Here is a 16,338-nt window from a genome sequence, read left to right on the forward strand (position 1 = left end):
AATTAACAGGGAGCGCATCGCGACCAGGATCTAAGCTGTATCCCAGACAAGTAATAGACATCGCCCCACCTATTCACAGAAGGGTTAACCCGGCATTTCCTTTCCACGCCCTGTTGACTCCACCCTCTTCTCCGTGAAGCCACAGCGGCGCGGCCAGGGAAGCTTGTCCCTTGCGGCAGACCGTAGTGGCCCTCCCTAAGCGCCTTGGGTCCGGCCAAACATGGCGGCCTCCGAGTCAGCGCCGGCTGTGCATCCAGGCACCACGGAGGGCGAGGAGGAGACGATTCTCTACGACTTGTTGGTCAACACCGAGTGGCCCCCGGAGTCAGAAGTACAGGTGAACCAGGCCCCTCCGGGGCTGCGGCCAAGTTGGCGCGGGCGCTGCCTCGGCAGAGCCACGTAGCAGAAGCCACGTTGGAGATTGGAACCGGGTGGGCGGGGGAGCCGGGCTCGGCCGCTTGTGCGGTTGCCCTGGCAACGGTACCGCGGGCTTGTGGGGGTCTGGGTCCCCCAAGCGGGGTTTCCTGGGATTCCTCCTGGGCTGCAAATACGGTTGTCGCAGGGCGGAACCTGGGTCTCAGACGTGTCCCTTTCCACACTGGTTCTGTTTCACCGCTCTTACTGGGGGGCGGGGGGAGGCACAGGGTTGGACTCGAGGACTTCTGTCTAGAGACCCTCGATGGTCCCTTCCCGCAGGCCGGCTAGAGCTGGGTAGGGCTGATCCCCATCTGCAGCGGGAGGATTTTCCAGGACCCTGCAGTCATCTCAGCACCTGCTGGGCTGTCTTGGAGCGCGGCGTCAAACCTTTGCTCCTGCTTGGGCCTGAATTGCGCCAGTACTTGTGTATTTCAATAAATAGGCGTTTAATGTGTATGTGTGTGTCCGTCCATGTCTCAGATACTGTGCCAGGTGCTGGGCTTATAAAGGTGAATAACTTTCGTGGTACTTGTAGTTTGGAGAGAAGACAATGTAGTAAATCTTTTCCAGCTCATGTTATGGTAGGCGATCACCTTCCGTAATATGCGCTGTAATAGCCGTGTGAACAGAATGCCCTGGGGAGTGAAGATTTATGAGCTACAGACCCGGGGTTGGGTTCTCTGTTAGAAGAGGAGTCGTAGGGGTTGGTAATCTAGACCTTGGGGTTATTAGTTTCGTTGAGAGGACCTCCCAGGCACAGGGTGAAGAGTTAAGAACCTGGAATCCACATTTATTCAACAGATATTTATTGAGTGTCTAACGTGTGCCAGTCACTGTTTTAAGCTCAGAACAGGCAGCAAGATAGGAAAGGACCTTCACTAAAGAGCACAGAACCCAGCCCATATGAATTCTTATTTACAACATCTTTTCTGAGTTTCTTTACTGGAGAAAGTGCTCATTCACCTGCTTCTCCTGTAAACTTTGTGGTCTTTCTTTAACCTCAAAGAAAGAAGAGTTTCTGCTTGTCTTGAATAATTTATTTTGTAGGCTTGCAGAGATCCTCATGTATTCTTGTTTTTCAGGTATTTACTTAGTTTCTGTTTGTGTTGAACAATGTGACTATTTTGTAGCTTACGCAGCTAGGAAGTTGTTGCTACTGCCCTCGGTTGGATAAGGATAAGTTTCCATGCCTTAGCACTCCCTGGTTAATTACAATAATGTTTCAGAATGCTTAACATTATAAATTGATTAAAAAAAATAAGCACAGCATCAACTTACACTGAAACCTCATAACACTTTTGTTTGTTTTTGTTCGGTTCTGTTGGTTTCAGCTGAACTACAAGCTCTCCAAAGGCAGCTACATCTGACTTATCTTTGTATCCCTCCTTGGGACCAAATTCTTTCTTACATGAAGTGGGTGATCAATTCACGTTTGTTGAATGAAATAACTTTTCTGTGCTTTTAAGCCATGTCTGTCTGCACTGACTTTATGGCCATTTTTCCTCTCTAGTGGCATGTTAGTACATCTCACTCACTGTTTGTAGTGCGTGGTATTGTTTAGCCTATACTACGTTTAGTCTATACTTTAGAAACTAATGCAGCAGTTATGTATCAGTGTGGATGTGAGTAGCATTTTCTCTATGGATATACAACAAGTATTCAGTAAATTTGCCTTGAGGCATGAGTTTATTAATCCACAGGAGCACGTTTCCTGCAAGCAAACCTCATTTTAGGCCTCTAGCCCACCACAATACACTGTGCCAAACTGGCAACCAGTATGGTCTTTGCCCTTGACTTCTTTTATCTTTGCACTGGTGTTTTGATTTAGAAACATTTTCCAGCCTCGACCCTTGTTCTCTCCTGCAAAATTCATCCTGACAAATGCCTGTGTGTCTGCCATGCTCACTTTCACTCCCTGTTCCTAGTCTTGCTTCTCCTTGTTTTGTTTCTATCTATAAGTAGTTTTTAAATACTGGTAACCTGTACCCAGTACTCTGAGTATTAGCAAAATGTAACTTATTGTATAAGTATTAGTAGAAAATTCTCAAATGTGTTTATTGTTTTTGTTTTTCCACTTGCAGCCTAGAGGCAGCCGCAAACATGGTGCATCCTTTATCGTCACAAAAGCAATTAGGGGTAAGTATAGCTTATTTATTTTTCTACATATAATAATATAGTTAGTAGATAATTTTTTTCTCATTCTTATTTTTTTTTCTATTCATAGCCATGCTGTTTTAGAAAGTTTAGGGATTTGAAAGTGTTCTTTTGAGTTTTAATGTAGAGCCTGATTAAAAGTGAATAGCATAATAGACATATATACACTACCAACTGTAAAATAGATAGCTAGTAGGAAGTTGCTGTATAACAAAGGGAGATCAACTTGATGATGGGTGATGCCTTAGAGGGCCAGGACCGGGAGGGTGGGAGGGAGTTGTAGAGGGAGGGGATATGGGGATATATGTATAAATACAGCTGATTCCCTTTGGTGTACCTCAAAAGCTGGTACAAGAGTGTAAAGCGATTATATTCCAATAAGAGCTTAAAAAAAAAAGTGAATAGCATACATGTTACCTAAGTTTTATTTTATAAAGAAATGCATGTTTTAACTATATGTATGATATATATGATGTGTCTGTGTAAATATGCATATGTGTGTCTATACAAAATGTGTTTACACAAACATTTTTAATGCAGCTTAAAGTATGGCCTGAGTTTAACCATTATGGATGTTTTACTAGAAGAAATGAAGAAACTCAAACCCACTCAGAGAATCTGCAGACATTGACAGTGAAAAGAGAGTGACAGACTGTTCCAAGTGTTTTACATGATGTTTCAGACACATCTGGTCAGAGTTACTCAAATTACAAATTTGATCAACCAGGACATTCATTTAACTCCTGACAGACTTTATATATGAGCTCACAAGATTGAGACAGTATTGAGCACTAGCTGATTAAGCTGGTGCTATGAGGGCTTTATGTATATTAATTGCTAATAATCCTTTACCAGACCAGCAAGGTAGGTGCTGTTAACAAATCTACGTCTTTAGATGAGGAAATTTGCCCAAGGTCATGCATTTGGAATTTGACTGCATTTCTTTCTGGATCCAAAGACCATCCTTGATGTACTAGGGAATTTCAGCTGCTTATAAAGAAAAGGTTCAGTTTCAGAGGAGTTGAGTACTTGAAAGTAACTATAATCTTATTTTCTGATAAAGATAAAATAATTTTATCTTCTGTTACAAGAAGCACTTAGCATATTCAATTTTCGTTATCACAAATGTGAAATTTTGAAAGTTTAGGAGAGGTACACAAGTAATAAAATATACAAAGTTTAGGGAATATAGAGGACCACAAATTAGAATAAATAATTCTTCATTTTACCACCTGGAGATAATCTCTTATCCATTAGACCTTTTGCTATTGATACGTATATAATAACCATGTACACAGGTTCACACATATGTATACATTTTAAATGGAATCATATAAAACATTGCTTGTCAATAGTGTTAGAGCTTTTGTTTCCCATGTTTCCCATTTTTTAAGTCTTTGCTATAGAGTGTAAAATCATATCTCAGTGTTTATACAAATACTGTGGTTTTAATGGGTGTTTACTATGACTTCTACTCCATGGTTTTATTAAAGTGTCTCAGGTGAAATTTAGCTTCTCCAACCATTTTTACTTGTTGTACTGTTAGGAAACACTTAAAACTTTTCAATAACACAAACTTGGGACTTAATATTAACAAATATATGATCTTGTAAAAGTTATAGTGTATATTAGATTATATTTATTCTTGTCGAGAGTTGTATTTTCCATGTTTTGTTTTGTAATGACTCAGTCTACAGTATATTTTAGATTGTCAGTAAATCTAGAATTGAAAATGATTCCTAAGGACTGGATCATTCATATTTGGCTTTGCTGTTTCTTTTCATTACAGATCGTTTATTATTTTTAAGCCAGTATATCTGGTACAGGTGAGTCATCAATTTTTCGGGGAAACAGTATGAACAGCAAATACGAACAACATTATCCTATATCTGCTTTAAGTTTTCAGAATTGAATCCCAGATTGTGATATGGATGCTGACATTCAGGTATACTGGGTTTATAAAATAGGCCTCTCAGACATTTTGCATAGCCTGCCAGGATCTCTCTGTAAATGTAGGGTAATTTTCGATCCCTTAGTCATTATTCGGAGCATCTCATGATGGCTTCTTCTTTCTCTGAGTGGTCTCAGTCTTCTCTTGAATGCCCACATGATGGATCTGTGCTTGTGTATCTTTTTAAAAACCTTTGTGTTCTTATTGTCATGTGAACTCTTGTGTTCAGTATTCATTCAGTTGCTATGCATCAGAGACGGTTCTTTAGGTTTCAGTTCTTGGGAACTTAAGTCTTTTGAGTGTTAAGCGTGTTTTTAGGCCTGGTGCTAATTTTCACTTTTAAAAGCAACGATGAAATGATTATTCTGACCAAGGATATAATTCTGGTTTTAGATGCAGGTGTAGGAATTATTTTACAAAATTAATTACCACAGATAGCTTTTTCCTCAAGGACATCTAATCTTAAAGGCTCCAGAGATAATAGAGTTCTAGTTCTATAAAAGGGACCTTTGGCTCTTCTCTGGGGTAGCTCCAGTGCTTTTCTGCTTTTGCTGTGCGTGTGTGTGTGTGTGTGTGTGTGTGTGTGTGTAAATTAAATTTCTTATTGAATTTTATCTTATTTTGGGGGGTGTGGGGTGTGTTAGAGAACTTAGCGAGAGAGAGGGTGGTAGTGGGGAGGGGAGTGTAAGAGGTAGGCTGTTTTTCTTGGGCTCACCAGGCTACACTTGCTAGTACTGGGCACTCTTGGATAGGGATGGCAGAAGATATGTCTGTTTAGGTTATTCCTTGACAGTAAGTCCTTTTGTTATTTATTAAGAAGGGGGACTTGCAGGAGCTCTCTCTGATACAAGCCTTGTCCAACGTGTAAAAACCTTAAGATCAGGCATTAGGAGGTATATTTCTCCCAAGAAGTCCCTTTTCTTGCATTGGCCACGTTGATGAGTGTACAGACTGTGAACGAGCCATGAGGTGATTATCTCGTCTTTCTCATGGTATGTTTCTTTCAGAAAGCTTGCAGTTGAGTTTTTTGCTCTTGAGTTTATGGTAATTATACATCAAAGGTTTGGGGGCCAATATTTGTCACTTTTTCTTTTCAAGTTTTTTCCTTTCAATCATGAGGTGTTATAATAAACAGGCTGAGAATTATACACAGTAATATAATAAACCTGTTATGACTTGTATCCACATCTGAATTAAAGCAGTTGTTGCTGTGCTGCCCTTTTTGCTTCAGATAGCCCTGTTTTTCTTCTTATGCAAAATGTTACAGCTCAAGTTCGCTCCCTCACTTCCCGCACCTTTGCCCTACCCTTTCCCTCCAGAGGAAATTATCATTCTCATGTTGATTGTATCATTCAAGTGCATCTTTCATATCTTTATTATAATATTTCTTAACTGTCTGATGGTATTAAGTATTCTGTGTCTTAAAAATGAACATAAATATACTGGATGTAAATTACTAATATTTTTTATCCTATTTTGTGTTTTCTAATTTCCATCATATGCATTTCCTTTTTCCTGCCCCCCTCATCAAATTATCTTCTTCTTTTCCACCTATTTTTGAAATTCTTCATGTTTTCCTCCTCTAATTTATCTCCTGATCACGTATGGTGGATTGTTTCCTTATATCTTTTGTGAATGAAGCCATTGTGAGCTTATGCTTGGGAATATTGCAGCACACGAGCAAAGTGAAATCGCAGTCCAGTCTTGCATGCAGTAAAGGCTTGGGGTTTTGATTTTTCATAGATTTCATTCCCATCCCCCACACAGACCAGAATTCCGGGCAGAGATGAGATTCCTGAAGCTCTCCCTGGGCCCATGGTGACTCTCTAATAGCACAGTCATTTGAGGGTCCTGACTTTTGCAGCAGCCTCACCTCTAGCTCCTGTCCTTCCTGTGGCCTACAGCTCATTTCCTCTCCCAGGTGTGAACTCTTGTTTTGAGTTCTGTTCCTCTCTTTGTCCTGTACCCAATTCTGACTTTCAGTTCTCTTTTCATGTGTCGTTCTTGGAGATTTCTGTTTCTTTCTTGTGACTTTAGCTGTATACTAGAATTTGTTTTCGTTAGAGGTGAGCCAAAATTTCTAGATGTGCATTGCAGGAGGGGACCTTATAAGCTCGTTCTCCTATGTTACTGACACCTTCAATATCTTTTCCTTAGAAAAAACATAAATTTATATCATTGAACATATCGTCAGGTTTTTTTGAAAAGAGAGAAATGTATGTGGTTAAGTTTCAGATATCCAGTTAGTAACTTTTGGTTTTGTGTTTGCCAGTATTCAATTTTTATATTCTAATAGAAAAAAATCCCTATCGCTTGCTTTAAATTTACATGCTATTTATAATATTTACTTACTTATATGATTTTTAACTCAGCTAATGCATTGTGGTTTCAGCCCTGCACCTTTTTTGCTCCCTGATGGACTGGTTCGCTTGGTTAATAAACAGATAAACTGGCATTTGGTACTTGCAAGGTAAGGATGTATAAAATTCACTTTATGTTTCTCTGTCTGGATTAGCATTGAAATTCCATTATGGATATCAATTTTGGGGTCCTTATGGCTTGCAATCTTGATTTTTATTGTACATAATTTCCTTTTGTCACACATGATTAGTATTGTTTAAATGTGTTTACTTCAGCTGTATTGAATTATTTTGTATGCTTTTGTACCTGTATACTCATGTAATTATAAGAGCAAAGGTTGGATAATTAAAGATGTGAACAAATTTGAAAATGATTTTAACTTCTTAAAATAATTCATCTATGGTGAAGATGGCTACAAATACTCATGTGGGAATTTGTTTCTCTTTCTCTCCTGTGAAAGCAATGGGAAACTTTTGGCTGCTGTTCAAGATCAGTGTGTGGAGATCAGGTAACTGTTAATATTATTCATATTCAAAATTTCCCTTGGGAAAAGTTTTACTTAATTTATGAGAACTAAGATTTTTAAAGGGGGTATATGTAAAGGAATTTTATTATTAACTCACGTAATTTTGTAAGGTGTCAAAACACCAACTTATGCCAATTAAAGGATGAAGGATGCTTTCTCAGAGTATGCCTTCTGTTTCCTCAGATCACTCTGCTGTCTCCTGAGAAATTTTACTTTCTCAGTAGTCAAAGGCTTATCTTCTAGAACTCTGAAAATCCCTCTTGTTTGACCAGTTACTGCTAAGTCAGCTAAGCAGATGCTCACGAAGGTATAAAAAAAATAGAGGCTGTGGAGACACTGCTTTGGGAAAGATCCATTGTATTCTCCTTACTTGATACAATTAATAAATCCTTTCTTGTGCACCCCCTCCCCCCCAAAAAAGAAAAAAATAGAGGCTGCTTTACTGTGTTAGCGTAAAACTGTAGGTGGAATATGGGTCTGCAAAACAATGAAACTACGTATTACTTGAGACCAATGATAGTCTACCCTCTAGGAACATCAGTGGCATTACATACACATCTAGAGGAGTTTTCTAAGTTGGGCTTTCTGCATACTTTGTTTTTAAGTAATACATCAATTGTGAAAGAAATAGCAATAATAGAACCCAATTTAGGAAAACTGTTTTGGGGGAAATTATCAACAGCAGACTAAACATGTTACACCTCTAAAACAGAGGGCTACACCTTTCTCCAGGAAAGCCCTAACTGTTGAGTCTCAAAAGATAAGCAATGAGGAAGAAATTTCAGAATGAGTAGATAACAGTCCAAAGTTTTTTCTGCTACTTTATTATTGACTAAAACTAGTATTGATGAGCATTCAGTTGGTAGCATACTGGTTTTAGCTTTCAGTTCGTGAAATTTCTTTTTCCATTTATCCAAACAAAACTGGATCCCTCAACTTTTGGGGGAGTAGACAGAAGGTTTGCCCACATTGGGGCACTGACTTCAGGTCAGAAGGTTCCATGATCCTCTTAAATCCATCTGGGTAGAAATGATTGGCAATAATGACTGCCTTTCAAAACTTTGTTTCTTCATCTGGCATGGCTTTAACTGGCAGGGCACTTTTCTCTAACAGCAGCAGTGAGCATCAGGCAGCCCAGTACTTGAATTAATATTGATCACAGAAATGGGCTAGCGCTTCCTGCTCTGTTTGCTGCAGTGCTGTGAAATGTTTCTTTTGGAGGAGTGTGCTCATTATGTGACTTCTTTATGAACAGCAGACAGCAGTCAAAATTTCCATCTTTTTCCCATGAAATGAGAACATAAGTGGAATGATTTTAGATGTTAAGGTTGGAATATGCATGTGGGAATGGGATTGATATTTAGGCTAGTGAAGGAGAGTTTGAATTATTGTTTCTGGAATTGTTAATAAAAATTGTGATGGAAAGAAAAAATATTTACTTGCCTTTGTAAGGGAATTTGCTACTGGGTTGCTAGCGTGTAAAATAATATTTATAAAACTTATATATATATCCAGCTTTTTAGGAATTCACTCATGCATTTGAGATTCAGTGGTGAGGGGAGATTTCTGGGTAACAGAAGGGTTGCTCATCAAGACCTTATTCATCTGGCCAGTGATTTGCAAAAGCTTTATAACTTAGTGTATTTAAAGATGCTTATATGGTGAAGAGTCAGCTCTGTCAGAAAGCCTTTCAGGAACTGCTTCCCACTGGATCCCCCTTCCCCTCACTGGTTAGGTGCCCATCCTTTATGTGCCTGTAATAATCAACATGTTATTTTTTTTTTTATAAATTTATTTATTTATTTATTTATTGGCTGCATTGGGTCTTCGTTGCTGCACACGGGCTTTCTCTAGTTGCTGCAAGCGGGGGGCTACTCTTCATTGTGGTGCGCAGGCTCCTCATTGTAGTGGCTTCTCTTGTTATGGAGCATGGGCCCTAGGCGCGTGGGCTTCAATAGTTGTGGCACATGGGCTCAATAGTTGTGGCACATGGGCTCAGTAGTTGTGGCTCACGGGTTCCAGAGCACAGGCTCAATAGTTGTGATGCACGGGCTTAGTTGTTCCGTGACATGTGGAATCTTTCCAGGGCAGGGCTCGAACGCATGTCCCCTGCATTGGCAGGTGGATTCTTTACCACTGCGCCACCTAGGAAGTTCTCAACACGTTATTATACTTAATGATAAGAAGGTAGTGCTAACAATGTTCGACCCCGTTGTGTGTGTGTGTTTATAGACTTTCTTTTTTTTTTTAATTAATTTTTATTTATTTATTTATTGTCTGCATTGGCTCTTCGTTGCTGCACGTGGGCTTTCCCTAATTGTGGTGAGCGGGGGCCACTGTTTGCTGCGGTTCGTGGGCTTCTCATTGTGGTGGCTTCTCCTGTTGAGGGTCACAGGCTCTAGGTACACGGGCTTCAGTAGTTGTGGCTCATGGGCTCTAGAGCTCAGGCTTAGTAGTTGTGGCCCACGGGCTTAGTTGCTCTGCAGCATGCAGGATCTTCCTGGGCCAGGGATGGAACTTGTGTCCCCTGCATTGGCAGGTGGATTCTTAACCACTGTGCCACCAGGGAAGTTGTCTCCCCCCGCCCCCCCCCCCCCCCGTTGTGTTTTACATATGTTAACTCAGTCCTTGCAGAAGGCCTGTCAGGTAGGTATAATTATTTTTCTCGATTTTAGAAATGAGGAATCTGGCACAATATGGTTAAATAACTTGCCCAAGGATTTGAAATCAGCCATCGTAGCTTCAATGTTCATGCTCTTATCTACAAATCTATACTACCTTTTGATCATGCCTTTTAGCCATCTATGCGTGTACGTTTACATGTGGGTTTCCCTTTAGTGCCACTGCTTTGCACAATTCCAGTGGGTGCCATTTGCTTAAAACTCAAGTAAATAGGATCTGAAGTCTACAGCTCCGTTATACTGTGTGTTCCTTGGAGGTATGGACTGTCCTTTCTTCCCAGCTCTTGTATATTTCCTTGGACGTAGCAGGTGCTTAGTTTATGTTTGATGAATAAGTGGCGTGTTTGCACGTGAGATGGGGAAGCAGATGCTGGGAGGGCATTACAGGGTAGAGCCCACTGACGTGCTTAGAGTTGGCATTCAGTTGCTTTTGTTGAAAATAGACACCTACACTTACTTTGCAGTAACCTGAAAGGAAGTGTCTTTGAGCAAAGATGTGGATGGTCAGCAAAGAAAAAGGGAAAGGTGGATCCCCGAAGTCAATGCTGTGAATAGTGGCTGTGGCTGAATTTTTCAGATGTTTGTTCTCACCACTCTGTACGCGTCTTCTCTACCACAGTGAAGAGCACATACAGTCCAAGATTGGCTCCAGTGGTAATAGTAGTAGGCACCCAGTATTCAGTCAATATGTGTTGATTGGATTGGAATATGAAAGATAATTCTAGATTCTGGGGTTATTATTCGATATTAGGAAGCAGTTATAAACAGGAAATGGTTTTTGTGGAAAAAATTGCAAAGCGGAAACACTTTAATTTAGGAGACAGCCCTGCCTTTTGCCAGATGAGACTAGGGCTGCTGTTCCCAACTTTAGTTGTGTTGTCCATCATGGAAGATAGCAAAAAGCATTAAAATAAGGGACTTTATACAAAAGGTCCCGTGTTCTCTCCGTGTGCTCAGTTATCCTAAATGAATACATTCTGTGACGTGTTTTTTTTTTTAAACAAAAGATGTATGAAGGACGCATTTATTTTTAACTAAAGGACAAAATCATAAAAATAAAAGATCATCCAGTATATTTCATTCTGTGAAGTTTGGGTGGAACAAATTTATGTCTCCCTCCCTCCTTTCTTCCCTCCCATTTTCCAGCAGAAAGAGCAAACTATTATTTGTGATCATATTAAGGATGAAAGTAACGAACATTTATTTTGGTCTGGTTCATGCTAATTTATATGTAATGACTCAATCTTTTTCCTAAGCTGTTACTTATCCTGTTTTATTGAAAGGAAAATGAAGTCATATTGAATATTTTGTCCAGGTTACACAGAGAGAGCTGAAATCAGGTCAGCTTCACTTCAGAGATCATGGCCTTTCTGCTCTGGTCCAAGTGGAAGTAGTCTGATTTCTTGAGGAAATTTATTTCCATATTTCTAATTAGACTTTGTTATAATATTTTAATAAATGGCTAAAAATCTTAGTCTTTAAAATTTGTTTTAAAGGTGATGCTTAGTTATTTTACAAATGTTAGAAAATACAGTTAAGTATTTTTGAAAGAAGAACAACAAATTTTACTGTCCAAATTTTTCTACTATTAACATTTTGGTGTATGTTCTTTGAAACTTTTCTGTGTGTAAAATATATGTGTGTGTATATATATATTTAGTAGAATGATACTTTACATTCTGTTTGATACCTTTTTCCTGATAACTTTTGAAAATTAATATATTGTCAGAGTATTTCCATGTCACATCTAGTAATTGCATAATAATTCATTGAGTGTATGTAGCAAAATCTAATAATTAATCTCCTTACACTGGCTGTCTTTTTCTCCTTCATAAATTAGGCTGAATTAATTGCCATGATATCTGTGTATATATGTAATTATTTCCCAGGGATAACTGTATAGAACTTAAATTGCTAGATCAAATACTATGGACATTAAAGTTTTGGATAATTGTTACTAAATTCTTTTCTGGAAGGTTTACCAATTTTCATTTTTGAAGGTATGATAATTAGGCTACTTTGGTATATATTTCAAGATCACAGATATTAAGTAGGTCACTGATGTAAATATGGTCACTTGTTAAAGCTATTTGACTTATTAAAACAAGACTTTTTTTCCTAAGTGATTAAATTCTGTAATATGATACAGACCAGTGGTTCTTCATCAGGATCAATCTGTGGAGCTTTAAAAAAATATTTTTGCTTGGGCCCCATTCCAGATTTACTGAATCAGAGCCTTTGGGGATAGGGTCCAGGCACCTCTGTTGTATTAAAGGACCTTGCTTAAAAATCACTTAAGTTTATATTACTATGTTCCTACTGCAATAAGAAGGTTGGAAGAAAACATTGTCACCAATGATAGGGTCTTATTTGAGGCACAAAACCATCTGTATGGGGGAATGATTTAGTATTGTCTAAAGAAGTTGTCTGTTCTGTAAGTGTTGGTGGTGTCTTATAGTACTACACAGTAGGGTTGTTATGGTAAAACTGTTGTCTTAATTTTACATATATTTTGCAGATCTGCAAAAGATGATTTTACATCTATTATTGGGAAATGTCAAGGTAAGTTTCCAAAATATTCAAAAAGTGAAAAATTCAAATCTGCAACAGTTAATATTTCTTAAAGTCAGAACAGATATTAAATATTTATTGACAAAGATGAATTTATTAAAGTAATTTTAAAACATCTTAACTGATTTCTCTTCTGTACATGCTTTGCTTTAAGATGTGAGTTTTGGAGGGATTTGAAATTGAAACTGTTTTACAAAAGACTAAGCCAGTTTTGGGATAATATATTTGTGTCTATAGTCTTTTATTTTGAATTGAATGCAAAAATAATTTGTAGATATGTCAAGAGTTGGTCAGATATAGACTAGTAGAAATTGTCTGGGATTTGATCTTTCTTAGATATATGATTCAGCAAAAATTTACTGAGTATCGTTTATGTATATGAACCATTTTGCTGAGTCCTAGGGGTGTGATTGTGAGCAAAAAGGCATGATCCCTTACCTCACGAGGCACGTAGACGCTCAAATATATTCTCACAGACTTTGACGAATCTGATGAAGGAAAAATACAGAGTAGAGTGAGAGTTTAACCAGGGGTGTGAGATGAGGTTGTTGAGAAAAAGTGACTTTTGGAAAGCAATCTTAAGAATGTGTAGAAGGTACGAGAAGACGGGGAGTGTTTCGATTTGTGGGAGCCGTGTATGAAAAGGCAGGGGAACCATAGGGAGTAAAATAATTAAGTGGGTGCTGTTGGGTGAATGCGCCTATTACTTACGTTTTATGTACAGGACCTCCAGTTCCGTTTGTCTGACCTTGTGTCACTTTAACGCTGGAGTAATCACAGGCATCATGATGATGATAAGCTCGGTCAGTGTGGTGGTGACAGTCACTTGCCGTGTCCGTACAGTGTGCCAGGCGCTGTGTTGAGTGCTTTACGTGCACTTTTCCTCATTTACCTGGAAGAACACAGTGTACATATTTTATCTTAAAGCAGTGTTAGGGTAGAATAATCAGTGAAAGAGCAAGGGGAAGGGAGGCATCAATAGTTTTGAAATCTATGTGATGGTGGTAAGACAGAGGACTTCCCTGGCTGGTCTTAAGCTCCTGGTCAAATGCAGCATTAGTGGCCTAGGGCCAGTTTCCTTCTCAGTTTTCTCAGCCTCAGCTGTCCAGAAGATTAAAAATCAAATGTTTTAAAAATGTTTCATCACATATAAATGGTGATATTAATTCTATTAGTATGTCTGAATTGTTATTCTCTTACAGCTCCACATACACTAGTGGATAAACTTGCAAGAGAGTTCTTACAGAGTTAGCTTTATATATAGTGTATATTGTCACTTAAAAGCAAATGTGAAACTTCCTATTTATATAAATTTACCTTTGCTTCTTAAAATCTGTTCCTTCTGTTCTGTTACTTAGAGTACACTCTTCCCTCAGTAGCCTGGTCAGTGGTACCATGATCTGTACCAAGCCAAAAATCTAGACATTGTCTCTTCTTTTTCCTTCTTTCCCTTCCTTCTTTCTTACTTCAACAGATATTTATTTAGTTGCCACCATATGCCAGACACTGTTATCCTAGGCATTCTGTATACAGTGAGGCACAAGATATAGGTTACTTAGTTTTAAAGGCTTATAGTCCATCAGGGGAGAGAGAGAGAACTAATTCATTGCACTGGTACTGAGTGACACAGTGGAGAAGCGTTCCTTCATCTTAACTTCACCACGTCCTGGGAATCTGTTTAAGTGGCTCTCACTTCCTGCTTGTGCACTTTAGCCATCACAGCCCTAGTTCAGGCTCTTAACATTTTTCTGCTTGGTTTCTTGCAACAGTCTCCTGCCAAGGGTTTCTTCTGTATGCCCTTCCCTAATCCATACTTTACACTGCTTGTCAAATTGATCATTCTTCAGTGACAATTCTGTCGAGGTTTCCTGTCAAGTCCGGCTCCACTGCTTTCTAGATATTAACCTTGGACAAGTTACTTCGCCTCTCTGAGACACTATTTTCTGTAAAACAGGCATAATCCTGTAGAATGGGTTGTGGAAAAATGATGTGAGATAATATATATAAGGCTCTTAGCACAATGTCTGACATGCTAAGTGCTTAGGAGACATTGAGCCATTATTATTGTTCTAGTACTACTACTGTGACTCTGCCTAAAATCTTTCAGTTGTTCACCATTGACTGTAGAATGCAGTTCATATTTTCGAATTCAGGACATGAGTCTGCCTGTCTGTCCTGTAAGATGCCCCTGCCATATGTCCTGTCATCTACTATAAAGTAGAATAGTTTGCAGTTTTCCAGCCCCACTGTTCTTCTCATGCCTTGGTACAGATGGTTCCTTGAGCCTGGAAGCTCCCACCTTTATATTTAATTAATTAGTCCTGCATGTTTTAGTTCAAGCATCAGCTTTTTTTGGGAAACCTTTTTTTTTCTTGCCTTCTTCCTCATGATTTGTGCATTTTTCTTAATGTTTCTGTAGGACTTTTTGTACCTACGTCACTATACTTGGCATAATCTCCTTTCCTTTTTAAATTGTTGAATTGTTTGTGTGATTCTTAATTAGATTGAAGGCAGGGCTTCTGCCTTACTCAACTTTTTTTTTCATTCTTAGTGCCTAGCATGGTGTCTGACACATAGTAGGCACGCAATTTTTGACCGTAGCAAGTTGATAATGGTACTTGAGAACTATTAAAATGATTTTTATGAATAAACCTATGAACCAGGCATGTTTGCCTGTTTCTTGTGAGTTAATTTTGTAAGTTTATGAGTGTGTATGTATGGATGTGTAGATATGTATTTTGTATATATTACACACATATATAAGTTTATGGGTAATTGTCATGATATTCATGTTTTTTAGTCCTGTTGTGCACAAGTGTGTATACATACCACAGTTAGAACAACAAGGGTAAATAAGAAGCGGTGCTTGCTTAGTATCCTTTTGAGAATAATAGAGGGGAGTAGTTTTTGTGATTTTGTAGCATTTTCTGAATTTGCTTCCTATAGTTTTTTCACCAGCACTTATTAAAGTGGATCGGGGTTGGCTTAAATAATTTATAAGGATCAAGAAGTTCTGAGAAGAATAATTTGGGGATGTTCAATTGCCTTTTTCCCAGTGCTTCCCTTTTGTTGGGTGAGGGCTTGGGCAGCCTGCAGTGGGCTTCTGAGAAGTGTGCTCAGAATGTTGTAGTGATTCAGACACACCCTTTGAGCTTTGACATTAGACCCTACTCTGAGTCAGTAAGTAAACTGAGAAATCTGTAAGGTAACATGAAAATGGGGAGATTAACCCTTCTGTATTTTACAAATTGTAATGTTTGTTAGAGCTTTTACTGTGTAGTTAATGTGGCAGCATGAATGAGATGATAATGCTTTGAGAGCTAATGTTTCATTTTGTTGGCTTTTGAATGTGTGAATTTATGACTTTAATGCTGCATTAATGGCTTCTTTCCGTTCCGTATAATGTGAGGTAATGATCATTTGCTTATTATCTAACTCATCTTTATGGGAATAACTCTCATATGCCAAATGCTATTTCCTGTGTATGCCTGGAGAGAAGGAGCCAGATTGTTGTTAATGTGTTTTTGAAACTACATATTGTAGAGTCTGCAAACTGAAATAGGAGCTATTTGGTTCCACTTTGATATTTTTCAATTATTGTTTTATAAAATATATGCTATTTGAGGATGTTTTAAATGTGGATTGCAGCTTGTTTTGGCTATATTTCCCAGGCCATA

At 38.6% G+C, this 16,338-nt stretch overlaps 1 protein-coding gene across 2 annotated transcripts in view; it reads left to right on the forward strand.

Moving 5' to 3' along the window:
• The first annotated feature begins 209 nt into the window (after nt 1–209).
• The window catches only part of NBAS (NBAS subunit of NRZ tethering complex), a 320,076-nt gene continuing 303,947 nt past the window's right edge, over nt 210–16,338 (forward strand). For both annotated transcript variants that reach the window (XR_009054733.1, XM_057742162.1), the window contains exons 1-6: nt 210–337; nt 2,499–2,553; nt 4,361–4,397; nt 6,915–6,992; nt 7,344–7,391; nt 12,609–12,652. Coding sequence is in view for 1 of the 2 variants with exons in the window: in XM_057742162.1 (XP_057598145.1) it covers nt 221–337; nt 2,499–2,553; nt 4,361–4,397; nt 6,915–6,992; nt 7,344–7,391; nt 12,609–12,652 (379 nt within the window). In the remaining variant the exon portion in view is untranslated. The remainder of the gene's footprint in view (nt 338–2,498; nt 2,554–4,360; nt 4,398–6,914; nt 6,993–7,343; nt 7,392–12,608; nt 12,653–16,338) is intronic.

The sequence above is a fragment of the Hippopotamus amphibius genome, chromosome 7 (genome assembly GCF_030028045.1).
Source record: "Hippopotamus amphibius kiboko isolate mHipAmp2 chromosome 7, mHipAmp2.hap2, whole genome shotgun sequence".
Lineage (NCBI taxonomy): Eukaryota > Metazoa > Chordata > Mammalia > Artiodactyla > Hippopotamidae > Hippopotamus > Hippopotamus amphibius.